The 22,239-nt window shown below is 40.8% G+C and overlaps 3 protein-coding genes across 3 annotated transcripts; 1 reads left to right on the top strand and 2 right to left on the bottom strand.

The window, feature by feature from the left end:
- Positions 1-15,055: 15,055 nt before the first annotated feature.
- On the top strand, positions 15,056-15,772 carry LOC111237483 (heat shock protein 30-like). The gene has a single exon (XM_022766601.1). The coding sequence runs from the start codon at positions 15,122-15,124 to the stop codon at positions 15,755-15,757; it is 636 nt and encodes a 211-aa protein (XP_022622322.1). The 5' UTR covers positions 15,056-15,121; the 3' UTR covers positions 15,758-15,772.
- A 1,344-nt stretch (positions 15,773-17,116) lies between these two features.
- On the bottom strand, positions 17,117-17,984 carry LOC111237481 (heat shock protein 30-like). The gene has a single exon (XM_022766599.1). The coding sequence runs from the start codon at positions 17,911-17,913 to the stop codon at positions 17,278-17,280; it is 636 nt and encodes a 211-aa protein (XP_022622320.1). The 5' UTR covers positions 17,914-17,984; the 3' UTR covers positions 17,117-17,277.
- A 2,530-nt stretch (positions 17,985-20,514) lies between these two features.
- On the bottom strand, positions 20,515-21,858 carry LOC111237484 (N-acetyllactosaminide beta-1,3-N-acetylglucosaminyltransferase 2-like). The gene has a single exon (XM_022766602.1). The coding sequence runs from the start codon at positions 21,856-21,858 to the stop codon at positions 20,515-20,517; it is 1,344 nt and encodes a 447-aa protein (XP_022622323.1).
- Between the last annotated feature and the right edge of the window lie 381 nt (positions 21,859-22,239).

Here is a 22,239-nt window from a genome sequence, read left to right as displayed (position 1 = left end):
CCTCACATTTTTATTGCGTTTTCCAAGAAGGAATTATCCTCAGAGTGCATGCTTGGATATTGTGTAGACTATTATAAAAAAATATGAAATAAAAAAAATTTGGATCGGTTAGAATAATTTCCTTGAATTAAAATCTCAATTACAGTACATACATACTATATTGGGATATATTTATTTATTTTACACCACTTACTTCCCAGCAGTGTTTCAACAATTGCTGTATCTCAATTCACGTACCTCCATACTGACATATTTGCTGTTTTGAGTGGATAAGTGAAGTCACACTTTAAGAACCTAAATGCACTCAAAATGGCCAAAAAGTTGAGTGTGCAATGCTCGCCACTTCTCAACCTCAACAGTCACCACCTTGGCAACAACAGCAGAACGGGAGGGACCACCAACGTATTTTCAAACTTGTGAAAAATGGCGGCTGACGCAGGTGGACACACCGTCAGTGCAGGTGGCATGAAACAGGGGGCAAGCACAGGAAAGAAAAACATTTATATTTAAATCACGTGCTCAACGAAGCCGGCAGAAATCTTGTCAAATAACAATCACAGTAAAATCTTGCGATCGTCATTTCTGGCAACTGCACAGCAGCAGTAGCAGCTACACTACATGTGAGTGCAGTAATAGAAGTATGCAAATTGAGACACAGAAAATGTTTATGTTGCATGTTCACTGAAGCATATGATGAGTTGAAGAAAATGAAATCTGTCAATTTTAAATGAGTTTCAGTGTGGGCAGGTTTTAGGAGATGATATTGATATTCATATAAGTTCAAATTTTCACTTTCAAAATGAAAAAAAAAACTCATCTTTCCTCATGTTCTCCTGGAATTATGTTTTTCTTACATCCGCTTCCTAGCCTCCTAGTTTGTAATTTTTTAAATCACTATTCATGCAGATGTGAGCTCCAGGTGCACATGGACAGATAAAGCCGTTCTCTCTCCGTGCAGCAGCCACCCTCAACACCCATTAAACCACTACTAGAGGTCTGACCCGGACCAAATAAGCTGCTGGTAAATAGCCTTATCCATTCTGCTACTGATCCGAGAAGCCTGCCATGAGAGGGCTGTGTGATGTCAAGTGGCTGGCAAGGACACACACACACACACACGCAGAGAGAGAGAGAGAAACCTCGCCAGCGGTAGCAGTCTGGCAGGTCTTTGTGTAGGACTGGAGATAACGCAACACACACATTGGCTTCTGTCTTTGTCTCTCTCTCTCTCTCTCTCTCTCTCTCTCTCTCTCTCTCTCTCTCTCTCTCTCTCTCTCTCTCTCTGACTCCCTCCCTCCCTCTCTCTCTGTGCGTCTCCTTAAAAGCAGCCAGAGGGACGTATTTGTCACTTGCCCAGATGTTTTTCCAAGGTCCTTTATTCGAAGCAGTCAATCATGTGAGCAGAAATGTCCCTAATGTGAAATCCCTCTGGTGCAATGGTTCTATGTGTGTGTTTAAGTTTGTGTAGGTGCATCCATGCATGTGTGTGTGGAAGGTCGGTCAAGGTGAGATGAAAATGCAGTTAACCTGAGACACAGGGAGGTAATATATTAATAACAACTACAATACATTGCACACACTGCAGACACACATACACACACACACACACACAAACACACACATATAGTAGCCATTTCTCTGGTCTAATGAGGTCTGTCACTCTGACACACACACACACACACACACACACATACACACACACACACACACACACACACACACACACACACACATATGTTAAATGACTTCACTTGGCACACACTCTTTGTTCCTATTTTCTCCATAAAAACAAAGTCAAGCATCTTTATCCGACACAAGTTCATTCATGGTTTTCTTGAATGTTCACAAACCAATTTTCCATGTTTAGTGATGAAATCAACTGCAATGACCTTATGAAAATGCATGTCCTATGATGTAAAGAAAAATATGTCAGAATTATTGCTAATATGTCGAAAAAGACTCAGACAAAGTCAGATGGATTTAATATTTATTTAAAATTTAAAGATATATAATGTGTATCATATTTAAATATCCTTCTATCACATGATCCAGTCGGTCAGTGTTATCCTTTGTTAACCAAGAACATAAATCTTTACTTACTATTCTTTAAAACAGGATTTTCACAACATTTATTAGTCCTTGAGCTCATCATTTGGTCCCTATACATAGCTCCAAAATATACATAGAAATTGCTTATATTTTATCAAGAATATGTTGAAAGAATTATCTGTACTTGAATCTTTAAAAAGTCCTACAGCCTTGTTCACATACACATATCAATTTTACCTGGTGACGCCTTTGTTTCAACAGCACTGACTGTACCTGGTGAACAAACAAAAATTCACACTTACAGTGAACGCTGCAGGAGAAGTCGAAGAGACCGAGCTCTACTGCTGTGACATAATACTTTGCATGAAAGGATCATGGAAGAGAAGTGCAAGAAAAAAAAGAAGAGCAGCAAAAACTAAGGATAAAAGTGAAAAATGATTTGAAGAGTTTCACGTCAAACCTTGTATGGTGTGCAGTGCCACATTTTGGAGGTTGTTAGCCCCCTCAACCTTGCTCCATAATGAAGAGGTGCTGCCTGCCCACTGAGCTGTCTCTTCTGATAATTATTTTGACATTACCCACTGAGAGCTGGAAGGGAATTATCCTCCGCAGCGTCTGCTTGCCATACATTCTCCATAATCAGCCCCGCCATGCATGGATACATTTGTGCATGCACTTGTGCATGAGTAAAAAATGTGTGTGTAACAGTGTTGGGGATAACATGTTACAAATAAACCGCAGCCACTTTATTTTTTGCTGTAATGAAGATGCATGGTTCACTTTCAATAATCATATTACAGTTACTGATCAAATTCTGAAACTCAGACTACAGTTCTTAATGCTTTATTATTTATGTTGAAAACACAAAGAACTGCTTTACTTTGACAGCTGCAAAATCAATTGAGCTAATAACCAAAAATTACACTAGCACAATTGTTTTATGTAATGTAAACACAATGTAATGAGTGGTGTCACTAATTAATGTAATCTCTTATTTATATATTATTATTATTATTATTTATAATGATTAATGAATGAATAGTGGCCGTAGTGCTGCAGTGTGGCAACACTGGTCCTGGATGCAGGATCTTCTGTTTCAGCATGTGAGGAATAAAAATACCAACACCTACAAATAACTGGACTGAAGGCTTCATTAGAGATTCCCTTTTCTTTATATCCGATCCATGGCAACACTGCTGCTTCCGCATGCTGAACCACATAAGATTGTTTATTAACCTTGTACCACACAGTGATGTTTGCACAGTTTACCTACTCATAATTCTGACTGGGTTTAACATGTAGAATACAGTAATGCAAAGCAGCGGCAGCCCACAGTGAAAAAGTCCAGAGGGACAGCAGCGCCAGATGTTTCTCACAGTTTGATCGAGACACAACAGTTTTGATTTGTGAAGTTAATTTTTTTTTTTTTTTTTTTGCCTGTTTAGAAATGCACAACCCTTTTAAGGCGTTAATTTATTTATTTTTATCATTCAGAAGATTTAAATCTGCATATTTAATTAATTCAATTCATTTTAGTTTAGATCAGCTCAGTTAAATTTGGTGGAGTGTAATAGGTTAATTTCTGTTCATTACAATCCAATCAGTTCAATATAATTTAGTTCATTTCAAATCATCTCAGTGGTTAACAAGATGTTTGATCCCAGAAAGTGTTGGTAGTGAAGAAGATTAGGCTCACGTTTTCACATTTGAGTTCAGTCAAAATTCGTCACCTCACAACAGACCGGAAAAAATGTACGGTTGCAATTCCACCACTTTTTGTAGTGAAGTACAATTTGGGGTTTTCCTCAGATATGTATAAACTGGAGCTAATGGCTGTGAGAATGTCATGGTGTCTGTGAAAAACAGCCCATTTTTCTTAATATTCACTGTGCTCTGCATAGACAAACTAATGACTGCAATGCATCACCTGGATATTGTATTTCAATATACAGTAAAAGTGTGTGTGTGTGTGTGTGTGTGTGTGTGTGTGTGTGTGTGTGTGTGTGTGTGTGTCTTCCATTTGAGCATGTGACAATTTTTCTCCCTCAGTCAGTGTCCCTGTATGTCTGTTGCACATTTGTTAATAGCACATACGTGTAATGCATCATACATGTATATGTGTAATGAAATGGCTTTCATTTAAACCCCCGTCTCCTTGGATTTTCATGTCTATGCATTGAATTTGAATTGTGGGGTACATTTACTGGCCAATGTACAGTGTGCAGAGTGGTATGACATCATGTAGCGTAATATATGAACAACATACTGGACATAGCTGGACATACTAGGTGTTTCACTTTAACATCTGAGGCTTGCGTTCATGTTTCACTTTATACTTAAAGTCAACATTGAGTTTTTCTATATTCAAGATTCATTATCCCTAGAAGCATCTACTCATGCAGATCCACATCTGAAAGTCTGTCACCACAGCAGTTTAAAAGAGGTACTATTATTACCTTTGCCAAGGAAGTTGTGTTTTTGTTGGTTTGTTTGATTGTCAGCAGGATTACACAAAAGGTACTGAACCGATTTCCACCGCACTTGTCGGAGGGTTTGGGTATGGACCAGGGAAGACCCCATTAAATCCAGATCATTCACTATGAATTAGAATTTTTGTTCTGTGAAGTCTTGTTTATGTTATTTCACACTGGCCTTGGAGGTCTGTGCTCCCTGAGTACCTTTCTGGTATTAATGCTGTTTTAATTGCAAATACATTCTACCAAAGAAACAGTCATACTACAAACTGTTGACAGTGAGGTCAAATATAATTTTTCAATGCTTTGAGCAACACAGCATGCTATTCTATTTACCTCCATTATTTTTGGATGCCATCAGAAATCTCAAAGAGAGAAGACAATTTCCTTAACTACCTTAGCAATACTCTAGTTACCCAAAGCAGATATTGTAAGGAAGGAAATTAAGTTTCTAGCGCAAGTTCGAGCAGGAAGACAACTGTCAGCCTTATCCCGTCATCACACTGTGGTTTCCTATCATCCAATGATCATCTTAGTTGAATAATATTCAAACCACTTTATCAATGTTGTCTCTCTCTTCTGTCATTGCAGTCTTTGACGCTCACAACCTCACCCCCTCCACCACCCCACCACCTTTGGTGTCAAGGCCCCGTTTAAGGTTCCCTCAGGGATATCAGATAGGCTGCTATATATATATATATATATATATATCTTTAATTGACAGGGTCAACACCAAAGCTTTAATTAAATAACATTTCAAAACAGTTTGCAGAAGATTTCGCTGTTATGTTGGTTAAAAAATTACCCGAGGTGGCAAAAGGTATTTAGCTAATGCAAAATAGTTGCAAATGAACATAAATCTCCAAGGAAGGGTTTCTTAGACTGACCTTCTCTCCAGCAGTAGTGCTCATTAAGTATGTAATAAGTCATTATTAAGTCATGTTTCTAAAACGACTATTGATTTTCTCCCACAGCGAGATCGAGCTGCCAAAGGCCACGACGAAATGCACATAGGGAAATATGAGTGAAGTTTCTATAAAGACAATCCCTGCAGATGATCAGTCATCATCCACAGCTGATGATGAATCACTTGGTTGTACTTTGATCACTTTTTGCATCTCCCTTAGTGATGTTCTCCCTAGAGGTACGTCTTATTTTGTAGTTTTCCCTGGCAGAAAAATCAATGAATGTTTGAATTACTTTGAATGGCTGAATTTGTCTGAATGGATAAGGAATGAATGAATGATGTATAAGGTTGAGACAAGTACTTTTCAGAGCACATTTCAAATGTCTTTCTGCTTTTTAACATCTGTCTGACATGGAAAAAGAAATTCTTGACAGCTTGACCTCATTTGGTGCAGTGGCTGATTCTCTCTCATGTTGTTGCGTTTTACTGCAGTCAAATTTTTTAATGCGGTCGTTAAATACACACGTGTAGATGTGTGTGCATGTGCGTGTGAACCCATTTAGCTCAGTGTCAGACCTTCTGAAAGTGTATGTCGTAATACATTCAAGTCCATTAATGCCTGGGAATGAAACAGAATCTGGAAAAGGACACACACACACACACACATATGCATGCACATGCACACACACACGCCCACGCACATATACACACACACTCAGAGCGCTGTATGTCTCTGATAGCTTCTATTATCTAGGTCTCCCTCCTGGCTGCACATCAAACATGGATGAGCTCCAACCATAAAAGGCTCCATTTTCCTTTGATTTATACAAGGAATAAAAATCGGAAAGGTGAAAAGTCCAAACCATGCATATTTTATCAGCTCGCTGACACCAAAGGCAAGACGGAACAAATTTTAACACAGAGCAAAACTTAAAATAGACCATGATAGGACCAAAAACAGGAGCTGCAATATTGAACCTCCTGACCTCCTCGGCCAAAACTCTTCTAACCTTGTCTATAACACCAAAAAGTAAGTAACTGTTAGCCATTTTATAAGCATGTTTGACTACTTATAATTCTCTTCCAGATATCAAGTAAACTTAGTCTCTTTTGGCCATTTAAACAGATAAAAACACATAAAATTGAATTCCAGACAGCAATGTAAACATGATATTTTACATTCAGCTCAAACTTTTCCTGCCGCTGCAGAGATGGCGTGAACAGATACTGCTTTACGATCAATAAACCAGTCCTCGGAGCCCTGTTTGTCTTATTCCTTGTTAAAAGACAGCGGTGATTACAGATCAGTACTCTGGCAATGAGAGCCTTTATGTATGTGTCCCCATAGTCTTTCTCCTAATAGTTTCTATGGGAGGGAGGGTGGGGGGCTGGGTGGTATGTGTGTGTGTGGTGGTCTTAATACATCTCCTGAGGTGTCGGCCAACCGCTGGTGAATAGGTGAAATAATGAGTTGCCAGAGTGGCCGTAGCTCATCACACTAACGAGTCCCTTTCTTTGTCTGAGAATCTGACAGTGACACAAAATCAGAGCAGGTGTATTTTTTAAAAAAGGAAATACGCAACTTTGAAAACTGACTTCCCTTCATTTTAGACAATAACCATGAATGTGTAGTTTTGTCAGATCCTGCATCTACAAAATCACTATGACAACCATACTAAGTTTTGTCTTATTTTCTTTGGTTTAATCACATGGTGTGCATGTGGTTTTTGTATCCTATAAATATCAGATTGTTTTATGGTCAAAACCATAAACCGTAGGAAGCAGATTAAGCCCATTGTTGCCCAAACATTCACAGAATCAATTGTTTGATACATTTTAGTCATATACGCTTATTTAAGTAAACTTCTTCAAATATACAGTATATGGCACCTTTTCCTCCATTTATCTAATGCTTTCAGTTAAATCGCACTGAAGCCACTCAGATACAACACAACCCTTGCAGACATATCCACCTCCCTGTTGTTTTTGTTGGTCCATCCCAAATCTTTCCTTCTCTGCTTCCTCCATTACAAACACCCCTCTGCTCTATTCATCCATCTGTCCTCCCTCCCTCCCCTTCTCCACTTCTTTCCATAAATCGCTCTATATGTAGCTCCACTCCCATCCCAACTCATCTCATCCTTCCTTCCTGTCTCCTCTCGTTCCCACTCCCCCATTTTCTCCCCTTCCCCTTCTTCTCCATCCATCCATCCTGTCTGAATAATGCAGTGGCCACACAGCTGCACTGCCATTGTCCCTGCTTCAATGTTAATGTTGTGTCCTTGTCACAATTATTGGGTCACTATCATCCATCACAGCTAATCATTGTCATACAGATACACGGACAAACAATACACATTACAGAGAACAAAGGCACACGCATGTAGGGAACAAAGGCGCACATGGAGCAGGGAAACATGACGCTCGTGTAAAATTAAATGATGCGCTTTGAAAAGAGAAACACAACAGGCGCTTTACTTCGTCACATGAACAGATGACACATGCAAAATGTATAGATGTGAAATGCAAATAAATGTTTGTGTGTTCAGGGGTTCTTGTCAGCTAAACTGTGGGAAACATAGTACATACAGTAAAACATTAACACTGAGCTCGGAGGAAAAGCGAATCTGGGGCTAAAATCATTAAAAGGTCAGTTCATCCAATTCAACAAAAAGCACATCAGCGGCATGGAGACATGTAGATATGTTCGGAAACTTCTGTTGCCACCCAAGCAGGGTTTTTTGTGCTACTTAAATTTTCATGTTAAGATTTTGTATTGGAAAAGCTTAATAGCAATTTTCCTTCTGTTCCTCTCTCAGAAGCACCTGTTACACAGTGTTCAGTCCACATTAAATTCAATAACACAACAGGTGATCATGCCTTGTGGATCTGGGAATAATGGAAGGACTCAAAATAGCCAGTGTCTCCAAAAATAATCATTGGCTTTTTCTTTTTTTTTTCCATCATCGCAGTGATGACTGGCTGGTTATCCATCATTATGTTTTGGGTTTACTACAATGAGAAATCTGTGAGACATGTCTGCTCTCACCGAGAAACACTGACATTTGCTCAGCCCCATCAAAAGCAGCCCATAAAAAATAAATAAATTCATCTTATTATTCAGAGTTGTTGTCATAGTTTAATTTGGAGGGAAAGTCTTGTTGTGTGTTCCTCCCTCTCTGTCTCAATCACCTCTTTGTGGTCTGGCTTAGCTTCAGATTCATGGATTTAGAGAATAGAGAAAGCTTGTGGTGGAGGATGGGTCTTTTGCAGGATTATTGGTTTGATTTTCATCAAACAAACACTTTCCAGGGAAGGACTCAGCGTATGGATTTGGACTGCCACTGATGTCAAGAATTTGTGGGGGTGGGGCTGAAGGATGGAGGCTAGTGTGGATTAGGTTAAACAGACCCATTAAAACATGAAAGGTTGTTGATAGCTGATGTGGGAGTATCCCACATCTCCTCTTAGAGACCAGGGGCTTTAGAGTATCGGGCTCGCGCACGTGTGTGTGTGTGTGTGTGTGTGTGTGTGTGTGTGTGTGTGTGTGTGTGTGTGTGTGTGTGTGTGTGTGTGTGTGTGTGTGTGTGTGTGTGTGTGTGTGTTTTTGCATCCATGTGTGCAGCAAATGAATCAATAGTGATGAGAGCAGGCTGGTTTCTATTACCTATTTGATTATCCTCCATCAAACAAACATGATAGCACCTTGAGATCACTTAGACCACAGTGCTCCACACATACACACACCCTTACATACACTCACACCAAAAGGCACAGTGACAGAGAGACAGAAATAGAGTACACACAAAAGTCACTTTTACTGTCACAAAAAATAATTCAAGGTCACCAAAGCACAAAAAACACAAATGTATTCAAGAAAGAGCAAAGACAGCAGGTTCTAGTCTAATTAACCTTCTGAACAGAGAGTATAAAAAAGGAAACAAATGAGCCAATTAAGCAAGATAGTATTATTTGATTTCCCTCATTAAATTCCTTACTAATGGTCAGCGTTAATTGGTTAAGAATTTGAAAGCTTGTGCTGCCATTGACCTCATGACGCTCTGCTGTCAGCTCTCAGAGCTTTGTTTACATCTGCGGCGAAGCAGCTGAGCACAAATAATAAAGGTTTTCTGGTTGGAATCCAAATGTTTATAGAGATGATGACTTGTCAACACACAAATCAAAACAAGCCATTTGGATGCTGCAGCTGGGAAAGAGCAACATGGCCGCTGTCGGTGTCTGACAGACAGCTGTGAGAAGTGTGTGTCTGCTGGTGTCTGATAAGCCTGGGGTTCCTGCCCTCTCTCTACCTCTCTCTCTCTCTCTCTCTCTCTCTCTCTGTATCTCTTTCTGGCATGATTGCGTAACAGGTGACATGCAGTAAAAAGGTGTGTGCACATGCGTGTGTATATGTGCGTGTGCAGTATCGAGAGCAAGTTTGTGTGTCGTGTGACTCAGTGCATATGTGCGACCTAGAAATGTTGAACAGTCTCTCATGGCTTCATTAGGGCATAAAACCAAGAGTTCAGAATCTATAACCTTCAAATTATCACTCCACTCCCTCCCTGCGACTGACTGTGTGTGAGTATGTGTGTGTGTGTGTGTGTGTGTGTGTGTGCGTGTGTGCGCTTTTTGTGTCGATGTTTTGCTCACTTTTTCTTTTTCTTTTTTTATATATTCTCATACTAAGATTATTTTTCTTTGTGTATCTGATTTTTTTTTCACTTTTCCCCCCTAACCTCATCTCTTTGCCACTCTCTCTCTTGTAAAGTTGCAAAAGAGGAGGGGCCGCTGGTTGTGAAAGTATTTTTCCCCACTCTGAATTCCTATTTCAAAAGTTTTCTTTTAATGATGTCCTCAGTGTTCCTCAGCGTTCCTCAGCGCAGCGACACAGCAGTCTCCTGGATAATTAAGGATACTATGTTTATGTCATCACTTTTAATTATTTCAACTTATTTCTGGGAAATAAGTTTTGGTGTGGCAAACGGTTGTTAATGCTACGATGCCTGTGAGCCCAAAATGCAACGTTCATCGGGAGCATTACAAAGCATTGCATCATTCAGCACCTGTTGCACACATTGGATCCATTATTCAAATATCGCCCAGTCACTCCTTATCCATTCAGATAGAAGAAATAGAGAAGGAACAGAACCTGGAACGTGCCGATCCAGGGACTGAATATGATAAAACTGTCGCTTTTCAAACGATTTCATGTCTGTTGACTTGAGGGAACTGGACGGTGACGTGTCCTGACATGAGCTGATATGTGTCAGGGCATCACCAATATCCTGGCTTACACAAAACAATGGCTGCTGGTGCAACAACTACTCAATGTTTAACAAAAAAATATGTTGTTTATCATTGCCCTCAGGAAAGATATAGCCCTTTACTGATTCCTCTATCGGCATCAGAACAATAACCACTTGATTAAGATCAGGGAATGGTTTCCTGTGTTAAGGGGATAGTTTAGGTTATTTGATGTGGGGTTGTATGAGGTAGTCATGCATAGATGGTTTATTACCTGGTGTAGAATCAGATCAGCGCGTTGCCAGTTAGGAGGAAACACCGGCACACTAGCAGAGCTATGTGTTGCTCTGCAACAAAAATGTACACAGCACTTTTCTTTGGCACTACATTTTTTCAATCCACTGAACTACTGTATTCCTACGCACAAGCACACCTATGGAGTGCACTTTATTAGGCCGCTTTCTGATTCACTCAACCTGCAGTTGCGGCACAATACAGTGCGTTCCATAGGTGCGCTTGTGCGTAGGAATACGGAGGTTCAGCGGATTGAAAATATATAGCACCAAAGGAAAGTACTGTTTTCACAGGAAGATAAACCGCTGACAATATTCTACATGAAGTGACGATTCAAAGGATATTGGATTGTTTCGGTGGAAGTTTTTTAAAGTGTCTAAAACACGTTTTTTCTGCTGGCCCTGTGCATGGCAACACATAGCTGTGCCAGTGTGCTGGTGTTTCCTGCCATCTCTTCTAACTGGCACCGCGTTGCTCTAATTTTACTCCAGGTAACACACCAACCATGTATGACAACCCCATACAACCCCACATCAAATAACCTGAACTATCCCTTTAAAGTCTGACTTTTTGGTGAGCTATCCAACCACCTCCACTTCTTCCATTTGTGGACTTTGTAGGTGCATTCGACTTTATGCAGCAGTTTACTTGATCTCCTCCTTCTGGCAGCTCATTTTATACATGAGGGCACCAACACTCTAGTTTTAATTTCCAGCAAGAAAGCTGTAAAAGAGTTTAGCTCAGCCCTTATAGGTCACATTTTTATCGTTTAGATTTCTTTTCTTTTCACCCTCCTGGCAGCATGGTGGCCCTTGTTTTTTTTTTTTGACAGTATTCCCAGGTCTGTGGTTCTCAATATAACAGAAAGAAATAAAAATGTTATCTCTCTAAAAGTGTTGCTGTAGCAGGTATTCCATCCCATCACCATCACCCTTCAATGTTTTCATGAAACATTATTTAGATTAATGTCATGTGTGTCAGAAGACTGAAACTTGTGTCTGGCCTGAAAATGTCTTAGAACAACATATGTTTGGGTGAGTAAACAGCGTGTATAGGTTTGGCAAAACAGTCTGACATATTGAGGGTAGCATTCATATTTTGTAAATAAGAAAACAACTGAATAGCTCTGCAGTTTTTACGAAAATTTTTTTTAAACAACCTGCTGATGTGACACCTGCTGAGCTCACTCGCACTATGGGAGTTAGAATGTGTCCGACTTGACTGCAGTCTTTTTATACTCCCTGCTTCCAGTCACCTGCAGTTCACGATGACCATCAAGTCAATGTCAAACCCACTTCTTCCTTAGCTGCCAATGGATAAGGGCCATCATCCCTACAGCTGCGGGAGGGCTTTGTCACTTGAACGTAAACGTGACGTTTTTTGGGGAATTTGGTAGCAACTGACACTTGCGATTGGTCTCGGGGAGGACAGTCTCGTCGTATGCCACCAGTTTGTGTTGCCCTTGGGCCACGATTGCCACAGAGCAGTCAGGGGTGAGAATCGGAGCTAAAGCAATTTCAGAACATTTCATCGAACATTTGAGAATAGAACGCTGTGAAATAGTTGCTGAATTCACCCAAAAACTGAAGCCGAGCAGGGATTTCTGGGCTTTTTGCTTTCATTACATGGAGACGCTCATAGTGTTGACTTTTAAATCATATTTTCTAACGCAGATGCTCCTCTTTTGTGCTGAAGATTAAACCGGGAGAGGTATCATGACAAAATACCATGACACTGTCTATGCAGAGGATGAGCACAACTTCCACTAGTGGAACTCTAGATGCCTGAAATACCTCCTCCTACTCTGCAATTCTATAGCACAGATAAGGAAGGCAGTACGAGAGAGTTATCACTTGCAGGTCCTACAGACAGAACCACTGCAGCATTTCACTACCTCCCTCTCACTCGCCCTTCACTTTTTTTTCCCTCTTTGCCGAGTCCCGCCTCATCACCTCTCTTTCTCTCTCGCGTTCTCTCATCTTCCTCCCCCCTGCTGTATCCTCTCTCCCCTCTCTCTACCTCTCTTCCCCTCCTCCCCACATGTCTGTCTGTTCGAAACTAGAGCAATGTCTTAATCGAGGCTCAGAGACGTGACGGGAATGTCTAAGCAACCCCGGCTCTGCAGCACAGACACACACAAGCGCGCGCGCGCACACACACACACACACACACACACACACACACACACACACACACAGAAACAGACACATTCTGCTTGGCAGCCAATTAACAACCTGCGATCCAGCGCCAAAGGAATAACTGCATGTTGATGAGCTGGAGGCTCTATGTGTGTGTGTGTGTGTGTCTATGAGTGCGTGTGTGTTTGTGATGAGCTGGTGGCCGTCAGAACCACTTACACAGATAGAAGGATATCTCTTTTATGTGTTCTGGGGAAAGAGGGGGATTATGCCGCATTAAAAACCATCACCATGAGGGACAAACTAAGACAGGAACAAGGAAGTTTGTGGCTGAGATTCTCTTTGTGTGTGTGTGTGTGTGTGTGTGTGTGCGAGAGAGAGAGAGAGAGAGAGAGAGGGACGCTGTTCCGACAGCTTCAGTAAATGTGTGTGCGTGTGCCCACAAGCAGCATTAGGAGAACAATGCAGATGATTTACATGGAGCTGAGCCTTGCTTTCTCCTCCTTATCCTCCTCCTCATCCTTCCTCTGGTTTCGTTACCTTCCGTTCTCCTCCTCCTACTCCTCACTTCTATCATGCCTTCACTTTGGGGAGTTCATCCAAAGGTGAACGCCTGAAATTATCCCTCCCCTCCCAAAAAAAAAAGAAAAAAAAGAAACTCATACATTCTCTTTATGTGTCAAAAATATTGACACTAGCCTTGACACGACATCCCCGAGCAGCGAAGCGCTGTGTTTGCCAGTCCAGGTTTCATCATCCAGCCTTGATTTTTTTTGAGAGATGGTATATGTTGAAAAGAAGACTCTGGGTTTAAATCCAGCTTTCTGTGTTGTTCTTGCCCTACTTCTCTGCACAGTCCTCTGTATCAGTCGTTGCCATACAGTGTCTGGATAAGTGAATAAAATACTGGCAGATGAGAGGTTTTCTACTATTATTAACAAGTGAATGACGTAACACTTTTGATGACAGCACATTATTACTACAAGCCACTGCAAGGTCTGTCAAGAATGATCTGTCAAGTTAAACTAAACTCAGTATATGTCACAAAAATAAGGATATCAGGAAAGGGATGGCATTAATAAATTCATAAATTAGAATTTAACAGTTACCTTATTCATTAGAAGCTCTGCATAACTGAAAATAACAACGAATAGTGAGGTTTCTTCATGCTTTAGTGTATTAGCTTTGTTTTTTGTTGAACTAGGATGACAACTCGTGGCAAAGTGCTGAGATCTCAGGAAAGTTACTGGGGTTTGGAGGGAAAATTTTGCTGGTAAAAGTAAATGGAAGGAAATCCTGCCATCTGCTGGAGAGATGTGCATATCACAGGAGAGGATCAGAGAAAACCAAGAGCTCTATGTTTTCTAAAAACTTTGAACGGTCTCATTCTGAGATGTTAAACAGAATGGTGTTTCATCTGCGATACGTTTGAAATTATATTCCAGTTTTGAAAGTAGGGATGTCATCTTTCTTAATTTGTGGAACATAACCACAGCAGAACTTTGCAGAGGAAAAATGAAAACAGAAAAATAAAGAAAATCACACAGAGATACACATAAGAGTCCTGACAATGACATGTAACTTTTTCTGACAGAAAAGTTCCCCAAGACACTATGGAAATAAAGAGTTTGATGCCTTCACCAGTGAATATTTCAAAACTTAAGGGATTTTTCTGAACCCAATCATAGACCCCAGTACATATTTTACAACCTGATTCTATATTCCATGTCAAATTGTTTGTACTAATTTGTGCTAATGCATATTTCAAGCTGAACTTCCTGATGAGACAGGAAAGATCCAGTGACGTCCTGAGTAACAGCTCCTCCCAGTGGAGAGCTGTGGTAACGACAGGAAAGTTCCTGAAGACTCTGGAGCTCCTCCAGTTAGAATATAAAAGCTGGGACAGTCCCACTGCTGAGACAGAAACAACACAAGCAACACAGAGGACAACAGACACTGTAACAGTGTTTCATCTCACAACAAGAGGACTCCACTCTAAACCCACTCTGAAGATGCTGTGCTCTCATGGATTCCAGTCTGCCCTCAGTCCATTCAGCTTCTACTGGCCTGTACGCAGTCTGTGGCCAGAGGTCACACCTCTGCTCTACCAGCAGGATCGACTGCAGAGAAACCTACAGGAGCTGTGCAGCAGTCTGGAGCTGATGGACAAACTTCAACACAACATCCTGGAGGAGACGAAGCCTTTCCAAAGCAGTGTGGCCGTGCAGCCAGTCTCCTACCAGCTGGAGAAAGAGGGAGAGCACTTTAACCTGACTCTGGACACTCAAGGCTTTTCCCCAGAGGAGCTGTCTGTCAGGCAGGTGGGCGGGAAGCTGAGAGTCAGTGGGAAGACAGAGAAGAAACAGGAAGACGGGAAGGGCTCCTACTCTTACAGACTCCAGGAGTTCAGACAGGAGTTTGATCTGCCTGAAGAACTGAACCCTGAAGCCGTCACCTGCTGCCTGGCTCCAGACGGGAAGCTCCGCATCCAGGCAGCCAGAGCTCCATGTGCTGAGGAGGCTGAGAAAGAGCTGACTATCAAGAGGAGCCTGGAGGAGAAAACACAGCAGAGTGTGTGTTCACACACAGAGGACAGCAGCACAGAGACAGACAACAGCACACAGGACAAACCTGAACACATGGACTGATCACAGTGTTGCTGTGCCAATACATACAAATGTTTTTCATACAAGTGTTAAGTGTATTTTTAAGTGTAACCAATAAATGTATTGAAATTCCAACAGTGTTTGAATGTTTCTTTTTTTTAAACTTTTTTAAAATAACTATTTTAGAGTTTTACTTTTTCTTTATTCTTTAATTTTTTGAAACTTTTTAAATCATAAACATGTCCTGTTAGGCTAAACAAACAGCTAGATGTAAAATAAAACCTGAAAGTGTGGAAAAGAAACTTCTTACTGTTTGACATATAAATAGTGAGTGTTTGAACTGGAATGAATGATGATCATTATCATCAGTAAGGTTTTTGGGACTGGTCAGTGACTCAATCTACTCACATTCACGACATTCGGGGTGCAATGTTACGATTGCTGGATATGTTACTCATTATTTCCTGTTTTCCTTGAGATAATGGCTCATATTTTGTATTCCAACACACTGGATTAATTACTGTGTGGTCTTTAAGCTACTACTCGGTTGATAATAGTTTTCAAAATCAGTTTAAATGTGGTCGGACCATTTTCTCTTCTCAGTGACATGACGGTTACTTGTGATTCATCATTTCCATCTTTTCACGGAAAAAAACTGGAATTTAAGCAGAGAGACCAATTATGTGAGATTAAGAAAGAATTAGTATTAATTAATTGTAAAAAATGTTTGATAAATCAACTCGTAGTAAGATGGTAAAGTCACCTTTGTTACCTTTCACAGTTGATTTTACCTGAGTAAAGATTTGCTGACTGTCTGTATTCAGTAGCTGTAATGTTTACACCACATTCTATAAGAAATGAAAGTTCTTGACCATTCAAGAAGAATCTTGTAAAATCGCCACTCATGAGTAACGATCCCACGAAGAGCTGAGGTAAACTTATTTTTCACAAACCAGGACATGAGGTGTTTGTGCAAAACAAAAGAATTTTAAAAATTTTAAAAAGTAAGAGAAAAATCACAATTTCATTTGAAATACATGTATTTATTATATCCAGTTATATGAATATACGAAAGAACATACCATCATCATTTAACATTTGAATAAAAAACATGTACACTTCTATTGGTACAACAACATTATGATCAGTCCATACCAGTTCAAACCTGTACTATTTAAAGGGGAAGCAGTAAGACCAGACTTTCAGGTTCTACTTGTTGTTTGTTTACCCTGATTGTGCTAAAACTGTGTAGTAGTTAAAAAAAGTAAAAAAAAATCATAGTTGAAATGGATGAATACATTTATTGATTATGCATGAACAAGTTTTTAAAAATCCAATCCAATCCAATCATTTAACGTTTATATAAAAAACATTTCCTATGTATGTATTTACCTGCACATATTTGTGTCAAAAGAAGTTTAAAAAAAACTTACCAAAGAAATAATGATTGGTTGAAATACATTTATTTAATAATGTTCTGTTCTACATTCAAACACACAAAGGAATATATAATCATCATTCATCCATATAAAAGACTTCTCATTGGCACAACAACACTGTGATCAGTCCATGTGTTCAGGTTTGTCCTGTGTGCTGTTGTCTGTCTCTGTGCTGCTGTCCTCTGTGTGTGAACACACACTCTGCTGTGTTTTCTCCTCCAGGCTCCTCTTGATAGTCAGCTCTCTCTCAGCCTCCTCAGCACATGGAGCTCTGGCTGCCTGGATGCGGAGCTTCCCGTCTGGAGCCAGGCAGCAGGTGACGGCTTCAGGGTTCAGTTCTTCAGGCAGATCAAACTCCTGTCTGAACTCCTGGAGTCTGTAAGAGTAGGAGCCCTTCCCGTCTTCCTGTTTCTTCTCTGTCTTCCCACTGACTCTCAGCTTCCTGCCCACCTGCCTGACAGACAGCTCCTCTGGGGAAAAGCCTTGAGTGTCCAGAGTCAGGTTAAAGTGCTCTCCCTCTTTCTCCAGCTGGTAGGAGACTGGCTGCACGGCCACACTGCTTTGGAAAGGCTTCGTCTCCTCCAGGATGTTGTGTTGAAGTTTTTCCATCAGCTCCAGACTGCTGCACAGCTCCTGTAGGTTTCTCTGCAGTCCATCCTGCTGGTAGAGCAGAGGTGTGACCTCTGGCCACAGACTGCGTACAGGCCAGTAGAAGCTGAATGGACTGAGGGCAGACTGGAATCCATGAGAGCACAGCATCTTCAGAGTGGGTTTAGAGTGGAGTCCTCTTGTTGTGAGATGAAACACTGTTACAGTGTCTGTTGTCTTCTGTGTTGCTTGTGTTGTTTCTGTCTCAGCAGTGGGACTGTCCCAGCTTTTATATTCTAACTGGAGGAGCTCCAGAGTCTTCAGGAACTTTCCTGTCATTACCACAGCTCTCCACTGGGAGGAGCTGTTACTCAGGTCTGCTGATGTCACTGGATCATTCTCGTGTTTTCAGGAACATTCATGCATTTGCAGGACTTGAACAGTAGATGTCACTCAAACTCATATCATTATATTAAAGTGACACTACACCCAAAATGCAACAATCACATTGTCTAATGTACCTCAGATGGTACAAAGCCATGCTAGATATTGTAGCATATTAAACTTGTAGTAAAAACAATGAAAGTCTAATTGTAGCCTCTACTACTAGTAGCAATAGTAGTAGAGGTAGTAATGTATGTATTAAAAACTGTTTAGAGCAGCTTTGGCATGTAATTTGTAGGTAAATTTGATTATAACTACATTCCAATTGAATTCACTTTCCCTCCATCTCTCCACTTCACATCATTAGTGCTCAGCAGCTCAGTAGTCCTCCTCCTGTTCTCCTCAGATAGACTTCACTTCTTCTACAACCACATTACTCTGAAGCCACTGTCTGCCTATTAGTAACAAAATCAATGATGGAGACCAGACTAGATGAAACTAATACAATAAAGAGAAGAGAAGAGAAGAGAAGAGAAGAGAAGGGAAGAGAAGAGAAGAGGAGAGAAGAGGAGAGAAACACCCTGTTTTCTATGGATATATCACCCTTATAGTTTAAGAATCAAATTTTTGTCCATTGTCCTCAATTGTCCATTGTGGACATAGGTGACACTCAGTGTCTTATCTGTCCTCTCTTTTACTTTCTGTGACAACTTTCATTCTTCCTGGAGGAGATTCATTTCCTGGGGTCTCATTTCTACTTCCTCTGTTTAAATGTCTTCTCTGGCTATAGGAGAAAAATACATTTATGAAATGCTTTGTCTGGTATGTAAAAATAAATATGCAAAGTTATATAAAGTATACTAAATATATATTGTTTATGCTCATACAACTATAGATTTCCCTCATTTGCTTCCAACCACTTGAAATAATGAGGACCCAAAACAGATTGCAAAGCTCAAAATTCTCATGATCCATATTTGTTTAAAAACCCACATGCAAATCAGTTTGTATTTTCTGTAAAGAGTCATGTGAACTATCAAACACTCACACACACACAACTGTAGACTTCCTCTATGTATCGCACATTGATGCAGCTACCTACACGACTGGCATAAACCCTTCCAATATCAGACTATAAATGCTCTGAGTAAATATTCACTTACATTTGATTGCTCTGCTGTGCTTACAAGGCTGATGATTTATTAGCTGCATAATGCTTTGACTCCACATCTGCCTTTTTAAAGAGATATTACTTTAGTGGTCATCCTACTTTTATATGTTGTTGCAAACAAAATATAATTTAATTTTAAGCTAAAGATAAATAAATCATGATATTCAATAAAAGTATGTTTTTAGAGACAAACATTTATTTACCCACATTTATTTACATTTTAATAGCATTTCTTGAGGGCAGCAACAAATAACATGCTGGTTTATCTCCAAAAATACCTCACCCCAATTTGAAGACAAGATCATTCAATAAATAATCAGCTGCATAACCTGACCAGATTCAGTCCTATTCATTTTTTCAAATCAATCAATATTTGTGGACTTTTGTTTTTAGTAACCATTAGTGTAAAACAGCATCCGTTCAGGGAAAAAAAATTGCGCTCATTTCTTTTTGGTGTCAACTATTGCCCTGTAAATTTTAATGACTGTATTTTGCAGTGACGCTATTGTGCTGAAAGAACCTGTCCACAGACATATAAACACCTCCAAACCGCCTCTGTGGTAGTTCCTGCTACAGTAGGTGTCTCCAGGACCACATTTTGCCATGACGACACTCACAAGGTGAAAACAACATCAGCCGAGCTGCCATGGTAATAATTCTTCTAAACATTACACCTTCCCTGGCTGAAAGATAACCGCTGTCAAAGTCAGGCACTGCTATATATTATTAGCAAACTTACTGCGCATGAAAACGATCAATTTCACCAGGATCTGTTCCATTTTTCATGTTGGACAAAGTGGATGTGAGACATTTTTAAATTTCCTCTTGGCTGGAACTGCTGACTTCAAACATATCACAGAGATATCTAAAGTATTCTCTTCAATCATTATGAAGCAATATGTAAAGTATTATATTTACATTTTCTTTATAAGGTAGTAAAATAAAACTTTTAGGTTGAAATATTACAAATACATATCAGTATTGATTAAAAACAAATTGTGTAATGCCCTCAAAAAAAAAAGTACCCTTTGAGGTAGATCAGTCTCCTCCTCAGAGTTACGTAACTCTTTGGAGGAAAGGTACATTACATGCGACCCTCATAGGGTACTATCTGCTTGACAAGAAGATGCAGTCACAGTGTGTATGTTTTTCATTTGAGTGTGATGGCAGCATTCACCCTGTACTCAAGGAATCCCTATTTGGCAGGCAAATGAGCTTTAGCATCGACTGGGGAGATTCTGGAGCTGGTTCCACAGCGTCAGCATCTCTTTGGGACTCCGTCTGTGAACCAGCAGAACGGATCTGTACGCACAAGGATTTCCCCTGTCTGTCTCTGGGAGGTCAAAGGTTAAAAAACCTGCATGATGGCTTGGAGCGAGCCCGAGTCTGTGCAGGCACATTCCCAGATACACATCGTCTATAGGGAAAAGACGCACCCTCTGAGACACCTCTTTCAGTCGTAACGCAAGTGAGCCAGAATACACAACCCCTCCTCCACCTGCGTACGGTGGGTAACCACCTTTGTAGAAACGTTCTGGTATGTAGTATTTAGTGGATGGTTCACGGTTTGGCATTGCGTTATTGATTACATCCCCAACAAACAAATTCATGCTAGTTTCATTTGTACGGGCTCTCCACAGGTTCTGCTCCTCTAACTGCTTGTTCAGATAATCCAGAAGGGCATCTGTTCGAACAAAGACATCATCATCGCCTTTGAACACAAAGGTGGCAGTGGGGCAGTACTGCTGGAGCCAATGCCAGAACAGCAAGTCCTTTAGGGTTAGGTTAAAGAAAGTGTCTCTAAAATCCCACTGTAGGATATCCCCATATTTCTGGTTCTCAAGATTCAGGAGGTTATTGAGGTCTGGATGAGGACCTGTACTTGAGTCCTGCCTCCCAAGTAGAAACACTGTGTGCACTAATCCGCCTTTCTTATTTGATTCCCCCCTTACCAGACCACTGCGTCCCCATGTTTCACGGATGGCCTGCCTGTTTTCAAAGTTTCCCACTTGAGATTTGACGGCCATGAGGAGCATGGGAGTGTCCAAACCAAAGCTACTGTTCTGCCTCCTACACATACCAGGCTGATTGATCAGGAGCGGATACTCCCTGCAGTGCATTGACCTGATAAATGATATCATTTGTTCGGGCAGGCTCTTTAAATCTTGCATACGAGGGAGCGTACACTTGTGTGACATGCAGTCAGAGAGGCACTCATCCTCGACTTCTGACTCAAGCTTAGCTCTCGGCTTCCTCATTACCCCTGTTGTGTTTCCTCGCAGTATTGGATTGTGCTGACGATCCCAAGCATGCTGCAACTGGTTCCACAGTGCACTGTCCTCCAGACGAAGGTTCCAGAAAGGGCCAAGTGGGTGAGAGGCCAAAGCAGAAGAGTTAGGAGAAATCCCCGGGGCAATATAGTGGACGTTTATTTTTGGAGGAGTGTAGGAGATGGTGACGAATATGGACACCAGGATATAAATCAGAAGGTGGCCGGTCATCATGCAAGGCAGCAAGCACATGCACAGCAGTCTCCTGTTGCATTTGCAGCATCTGCCCATTGCCTGCAGTGTACAAGTCAGACACTCACCTGCACATGGACAAAAAATAGGACATAAGGAAATAAGATTTTTTTTTTAAACTGCTAACGGAGAAAACATTTAAATTACCCTCCTTCCTCACTGAATTAAGACTACTGCAGTGGCATGGATCTACCTAATTTTTATGGCAAACACTGCAGTCATCCCTCTGGAGTTTCTGTCTCCTTGGTGATGGTCCAGTGAGGGTTATTATCCGTTCTTGTCTACACGCTCAGAGCATCATCCTGCATTTACCTGCCGCTAGGCACACAGCCCCTGTAGAGACACTGTGGAACATTAACATTAACGCCCTCTTTCCTTCACTCTTAAAAGTTGGGTAAACACTGCCACATTAGTGTTTCG

Source organism: Seriola dumerili, unplaced genomic scaffold (assembly GCF_002260705.1).
Source record: "Seriola dumerili isolate Sdu_G_001 unplaced genomic scaffold, Sdu_1.0 BDQW01000874.1, whole genome shotgun sequence".
NCBI lineage: Eukaryota > Metazoa > Chordata > Actinopteri > Carangiformes > Carangidae > Seriola > Seriola dumerili.
This window is presented reverse-complemented; position numbering and strand designations above follow the sequence as displayed.

Excerpts from the sequence above, each read along its gene's own strand:
- LOC111237484 (XM_022766602.1), bottom strand. The coding sequence starts at position 21,858 with ATGGGCAGATGCTGCAAATGCAACAGGAGACTGCTGTGCATGTGCTTG.
- LOC111237483 (XM_022766601.1), top strand. The coding sequence starts at position 15,122 with ATGCTGTGCTCTCATGGATTCCAGTCTGCCCTCAGTCCATTCAGCTTC.
- LOC111237481 (XM_022766599.1), bottom strand. The coding sequence starts at position 17,913 with ATGCTGTGCTCTCATGGATTCCAGTCTGCCCTCAGTCCATTCAGCTTC.